The sequence below is a fragment of the Frankliniella occidentalis genome, unplaced genomic scaffold, assembly GCF_000697945.3.
Source record: "Frankliniella occidentalis isolate FOCC.00 unplaced genomic scaffold, Focc_3.1 Scaffold41, whole genome shotgun sequence".
Classification (NCBI taxonomy): Eukaryota; Metazoa; Arthropoda; class Insecta; order Thysanoptera; family Thripidae; genus Frankliniella; species Frankliniella occidentalis.
The window spans coordinates 1,123,930-1,130,423 of NW_026267171.1; the positions used below are offsets into that span (position 1 = coordinate 1,123,930).

At 54.0% G+C, this 6,494-nt stretch overlaps 2 protein-coding genes across 6 annotated transcripts in view; both read right to left on the reverse strand.

Annotated features, from left to right (window-relative positions):
* The window catches only part of LOC113203300 (procathepsin L-like), a 601,094-nt gene that overhangs the window by 264,690 nt on the left and 329,910 nt on the right, over positions 1 to 6,494 (reverse strand). Inside the window, exon 1 of one of the 5 annotated variants that reach the window (XM_052266674.1) lies at positions 5,740 to 5,744. The exons of the other annotated variants lie outside the window; for them this stretch is intronic. The gene's annotated coding sequence lies outside the window, so the exon portion shown is untranslated. Of the gene's footprint in view, positions 1 to 5,739; positions 5,745 to 6,494 lie in introns of those variants that run through there. 5 annotated transcript variants of the gene reach the window in all.
* The window catches only part of LOC113216390 (uncharacterized), a 467,922-nt gene that overhangs the window by 21,384 nt on the left and 440,044 nt on the right, over positions 1 to 6,494 (reverse strand). The window contains exon 4 of the mRNA XM_052266594.1: positions 881 to 982. Within this exon, the coding sequence (XP_052122554.1) occupies positions 881 to 982 (102 nt within the window). The remainder of the gene's footprint in view (positions 1 to 880; positions 983 to 6,494) is intronic.

The window sequence follows — 6,494 nt, forward strand, 5'->3', positions numbered from 1 at the left end:
TTACGCCCAAAGTCGGTAAAATTTCGAACTTTGAGGCGTCGCGACGCCGAAACTAAGCGTCGGAGAGCAAAACGGTTCGAGGTGGTGTGTTGTAGTAACATACACTACCGATTTCTGAAATAAAAATTTTTTCGCTCCTACCGCCTTAATATTTCTTAATCGAGAGTAAAAGCAATGACACCTTACATTACTCATGTATAGTTATATGTATGTTAAGTGTAAGTAAGTTTAAGTTTGTAAGGTATCATCTGCTAAAAATTTACGAAAGACCTTCTATGCGAATTACGGATACGACCAGGAATTAAGAAGTTTGTAATGTTGTAATAAGAGTGGAAATAATTATGAAAGCATAATCGAGAAAGTTAGTCCATTTTCGGGGCGGGCCGAGAGCGGGGGGCCAGCAGTCCGCTGGAGCTGAGCGAGCGGGCTCCCAGCTCCGCGCAGCGAGCCGCGGGCCGGCCGAGCGCCGGGAGGGTAGGCAGCGCCACGGCAGCCGCGCGTAGCGGGACGGCAGGGCCGCGGTGGCAGGCGGCTGCCCTGGCTCCCCACCGCCAACACTGTCAACATTAGCTTCGTATTGCCAACATATTTTATGTATTCGCGATTTGCAAAATCTGTTAGGAATGTACGACTGCCCAGTCTTGCCCGCGTCAATGAAGTCCAAGTCGATACATAGTGCTTGTAAGTTTACGATTTGAAGTTGTAATTTTACAACACACACCCTAGAAACTTGGTACCAGAGGGGTATTTCATTTACATACTTATTATTTCATTTCCGAGTACCGGCTAAGCGTGTTCCAGCTCAACTAAATTGTAAAATAATAAAAAACACACTACTTCGCTTTTAAAGTTTTAACGAGTAACGGTCACGTGCACTCACCAGTCTCAACTCCCAGGAAGTGCTGCAACGACAGCGACGCCTTGGTGTGGCCCAGCTTGCAGCGGTCCTTGCTGTCTCGGTAGAGCTGCAGGTGGAGACAATCTGTAGGCAGAAAGAGTGACGAAGAGGCGCGTTAGTGAAGTCGACGAGGACAGCGTGAGTGGGACAGAGAGAGAGAGAGATTCGTTTTCCGGCTGGAAAACAATTTCTCACGTAACGAGCAGCGTCAGAGCACGCAGAGAGAAGGGAATATATTTTTTGACAAACCCCCCGCGCCTGTTTGGGGGGAATTTGATAGAGACAAACGCACTCCACATGAGGCATGGCCCTCATCCCCATTCTGCCGGCGGGAAAAGGGAAAGAGAAGAATGAAATTCCCCATGTCAGATAAAGCGAGATGGAGCCATGACAGATACGGGTGATGATTCCTCGCATCGCATGTGCGACAAGGGCAAAACGATATGCATGAGGAGAGAAAGAGAGAGGGCGCGGGGGGACAGGACGGTTCTTCCATATCGCGGAGCCCCACGGAGACGCGCGACTTTTTCTGGTGTAAAAAAATGGAAGCTCGCGCACGCTCCGATTCTCTGTCATTCGCCTCGACCAAGCGTCACAAACAACAAATCTCAACCAAACAAGGCACCAACATAAATTTTGCGTCACACGCTGCGGTTGTTAAAGTTTCCTGAAAGCGTACAGAGAGAGAGAGAGAGAGAGAGAGAGAGAGAGAGAGAGAGAGAGAGAGAGAGAGAGAGAGAGAGAGAGAGAGAGAGAGAGAGAGAGAGAGAGAGAGGGGGGGGGGGGTAGAAGCGTAGACAAAAGCGTCAGCGAGAAAGCAAAGTACCTTAATTTCACACAAAATATAATAACAGCGCCTGCCTCCGGGACACGGGTCAGGTGACGTGGCGGGGCGCGGCTCAGTAGCGCGCTTAATATCCGGGCCCCACTGTTTGTGCGAGGTCAGGTGAGCCGTGTGTGTCGGACGGACAGCGCCCGCTACCCCGACCCTGCCTCGCCACCGCCTGCCGACCTGCGGCCAGGGTAGAGTGTTATGTTGGCAGAGTTTGCCGGCAGCTCTGTCGCCCGCCTGTCCGCAACAACATGTTCCGTCCTAGGCGGGGTTTTCCGCGCGCCACTCAGCGCAACCCGTTCGCCGCCGCCGAAACAATTCCACAACCGACGCCGTGTTTACATCAAGTTATTGTTCCACTTCCTGGCGTTGAGTTACCACGACGGCAGTCGAAAAAGACGTGCTCTGAATTGAAAACTTAGGAATGCGGGGGAAAATACTGCTATAAATTTTTAGAGAAATATTCAAAAACTTCAAGATACACCACGTTTTAAATGTTCTACTCCTTTTCCACGATAAATGCGCGTGCCAGCACATCCTTTAGTGAGGAGAGCAAAGTAGGATCTCGTCCGTCGTATATATCTTGACCGCGTTTGTTTTCGATTAGCGAGACGGCGCCAATGAGAGGGCGGCGGGACGGCTCACGGGGCCGCGACGTACGCGCGTGATTTACAACGATGGATGGCACGGCGCTGGCCTTGACGAGAGAGAGAGAGAGAGAGAGAGAGAGAGAGAGAGAGAGAGAGAGAGAGAGAGAGAGAGAGATATGGCGCGCCGGTGAACTAGGCTACGCGAATAACACTCCGCCAAAGGCAGCGCGTATAACGGATGATGGCGCAAAAGCAGGGCGAGGCGAGCCCAGCCGCGGAGAGTGGAGTGCGGGCGGAGGCCTGACGACGTCGGAAGTAAACACGCCCGATGTGTGTGTGTGTCACCGTCGTGGCCGCGGCCGCGGTTGTCGGCCCTAGCCAAGGGGAAGCAGTCAAACCGCAGCACGGCGCCATACTAGTGATTGGGGTGGGAGCGCGTCCCCCCAGCCCAGAGTCCATGCCACCGTGGCGGACGGAAGCCCCGCGAAATTACGCTGCCATCAGCCATCATCACACGCCTGCTCGGCCGTCGATAGACAGCCCTGCGTAGACAGCAGAAATTTTTTCTTCAAAAAATGTGCAAAAAAGAAAGCGCAAAGACGTGCTGCGAAACGAAGTTCGGAGATGGCTCGCCTCCCACACGTCGAGCCTCGACGGTCGAGGACGCACTTTGATCGGCATCCTCTGGAGCGAGTGGCGCGGTTGTTTGGAGTGCGGCCCCCAGGATCGCGTGCCCAAGGTGTGCCGCCGATAGCGGGAGCCTGACGGAGAGAGGCCTACTGCCGCCTACCGCTGCACCAAAGTCTTTGTGGAACTGTACTGTACAGGCCACTGGCTTTTGTGCAAGATCCCGGCGCGCACGTCTCTCTCTCTCTCTCTCTCTCTCTCTCTCTCTCTCTCTCTTCCCGCGCCCACAAGCCGATAAGGCCCCTGTGTGCGAGGAGTGCCGTGGCGTGTCAGGAAAAGCCTTTTCCTCCACCATTAGGAGCCCGCCAGCAGAGAGCACCACCGACTCGGGGAGGGCACCCGGGGGGCGCGAGCACGGGTGCAAAGAGAAAGGGATTGGCTTCACCGTACTCTGCTCTCTATCTGTCCGTCATCCTTTTGTTCTGATCCAGCGTCTCCCCGCCGGGGGAAGGGGCAGGGGTGCTTCTGTCAAAGGGTGGGTAGGTAGAGCGGGGCAGTAGCTGACGTGAAAAAAGTTTTTGGCCCCACAGCAAAACGTTATGGTTGACAGACATCTCAAGAAACCTGTTTCTACCTGGTGCAAATTATTTTGCTTGAGAGATCAAAACTTCCTATTTGCTGCACCCTTCTCACCTCTCGACCTTCCTTGTATTCCCAACGCCTTGCGTCATACATGTTCTCCTTTCTCTCAAGCGGCGGTGACGGCGACACTCGCAGCAGCAGCGGAGTCAATCCAAATTCCATTGCGAGACGCAGAAAAAGCAGGTAAAGGTGGGAAATATGAAAAAGGAAAGTTAAGTGTACGATTGATGACAGTTGGAGCGTGCAGCCTGGCACCAGCCACAGCCACAGAGGAGGCATTTTATGTTTCACAACTTATTTACATTTATGAAGAATCCTACTAAGGAAGCGAGGATCACCAACACCAAGGGCCCCGGTCAGCGTCTTCTCGCGGAAAATAATTCGACTCGTTCCCATCGGAACAGTTTGGGAACGACGATGGCGCACACATGAGGAAACTTTGTCTGCTCGCAGACGATAGTGGCTACTAAACTTCTACATGGAACAAGCACCCCGGCTCCCGCCTCCACACATGACGACTTGCGTGAGTGTCCCGCATCAGCAGCTCAATCGACGCCAGACGGTCCTTTTTCATTCTTTTTTATTTCCCCAGCTCTGCAGTCCGCCTAAAACTGTAATTCTTTAACGACGGCGCCACACAGATCTTGCAGCGGCAGCAGCAGGCGGGCCTCGTAAAGGCCATGTGCCCGGCGCGGCTGCCCTTCTGGTGGCGATCGCTGTCTGTCAACCATACTCCGCCACCCCGCTGCGGAAATGAGTCAAAGACATTGTGTTTACTTTGGGAGCCGCCTCGTCCTCCCTCTCGATGCATGGCATCCCCCTCCACTCGGCGCAAACGACTTTGAGAACGACGCGGACGAACTGCACGCGGACGACGACGACTGTCCGCGTTCCCAGAAGAAATCGAGAAAGAAAAAAAAAGGGACGGTCGAAAAAAAAAACCAACGGAGGGAAAAAACATACACATGATGCAAGGGGCCATACTTCTTGGAGGCTTTAGAAAACGTTTTCCTTGTTTTTAGGGAGGGAATTCCCTTCTGCTGCTGTTGCTGCCGAGGTGCCGGGAGGAGGGGTCCACCGACCCACCCCGACGCGTGGTCACCCTATCTGACCGCGGTAATGACGCAGACGGGGGCTGGGCTAGGCGGGGCGGGGCGGGGCGGGGCGACTCCCTTCATCTCGCCACATCCATCCCGCCGGCGCCCCCACGGCCCCCACACGAGGCGAGCGCCTGGCCGCGATCTTATCTGCAGCGAAGGGGGCGAAAGGTGCGACGTGTGTGCGGGGAGGCAGAACGCTGCGGCGTGAGCCACACACACACGACAAAGATAAAATAAATTGGGGAGCAACAAAAATCCTACATCATAAGCGTATATAGGGAACGATGGCACGTAAAAGTAACAAGCGAGAACGGTGGTTGTGTGTAAAAATCAAGAGCGACCCGCCCCGCCAGCCGCTGCTGTCAAGCTCCTCGATAATAAGGCTGTATTCCAGGCGATACCCCCCCCCTCCCGCTATGTGTGTGTTCCAATCCCAGTTGAACGTCACGCCAAATCCATCCCCACATCATGTCCCTATGCCGCCCCCGCCACACTCTGACGGGCCAAGACAGAGACACCATCATTTTGAGCAACAGAGAAAGACAGACAGACGCTAGGGGAGAGGGGAGAGGGACGCCGCTACTGTAGCTGGAGGGTGAGCGGGACGAGCGCGCCTGAACATCGTTGTCACCTTTCACCGATTGTGCTTTTTCCTCGTTGCTGCTATCAATTTTATTGACAGATCGCGCTGCGTAACGCAACGCTCGGCTCCAGCTTGTGCACCGAGGGAGAGGGAGGAGGGCGTTACAGCGAGAGAGAGAGAGAGAGAGAGCGAGAGAGAGAGAGAGATGAAGTGGGATAGGGGATGAGACGGAGTAAAAGACGTGCCGGGGAAGGGAGGGGCGGAGGAAGGGGGGGAAGGATTGATATGGAGAAAGGGAGAAAGAGAAATCGTTGTATATCGAGCAAAAACCTGCTGACAACGCAAAATTTTCGGTCAACGCTTGCGTTACTGTGCATTATGAGCGAGCGAGAGAGGAGACCGCGAGGGGACGCGAGCAAGCGCCTGAGATAAATGGGGCGCACGAGCGAGCGAGAGGCGCCCGTCACGAGATCGGAATAAAATACGTCGGATCGGCCGAGCCGTCCCGGCAGCGGCGGCGGCGGCAACGCGACATTCTTATCGAGATGAAATAATGGGAGAAGAGCAGCCACCCGGCCCAGCCAGCGGACCCAGCGGACAAGTACGACACAAAATGAAATATGCGGACCGACACAGTTGTTGGTATTATAAGGAAGCAGGAGCAGTAGTATCGTCGTATCGTGGCATTTTAGGCGCTGAGAAAGGGTTAATAAAAACAAGTTTGGATAAAAAGAGAAGGTAAAAAAAATGAGATAACTTCCGGGCCGATGGGGATCGTATTGTAATTAATTGCATCCCTAAACATGAGTCCACTTCGCAGGCGTCAAGGCGTCGCGGCGCCCGGGAAATATGGGGAGACAATCCTTTAGTCCCGCAAACACCCGGAATTATTATCATTATTATCAGCGGACCAGGATCGGCACCATGAGGAAATTGCGGCTAATTTATTACGACTTCGATAAAACGGACACCGGAGCTCAGCGCGGCTACTTGGCTTTGCCGCCGATCGACATCGTACACTTCTTTCATTTTGTTTCTTCAGACAGCAGCAAACCTTTTTTTGATGTTTCCAGCAGCCCCGGCCGCGCGGGACCGGGACGAGTCGTTTGGGTGCCGGGTGAATTAGTATTACGTGAAACTGTTGCGGAGAGAAGGGAAGAAAAGAGCGCACTGCGTTAAGGAGAGAATGGGGCCGCGGGGGGCTGAGGGGCGGCTGATGGGG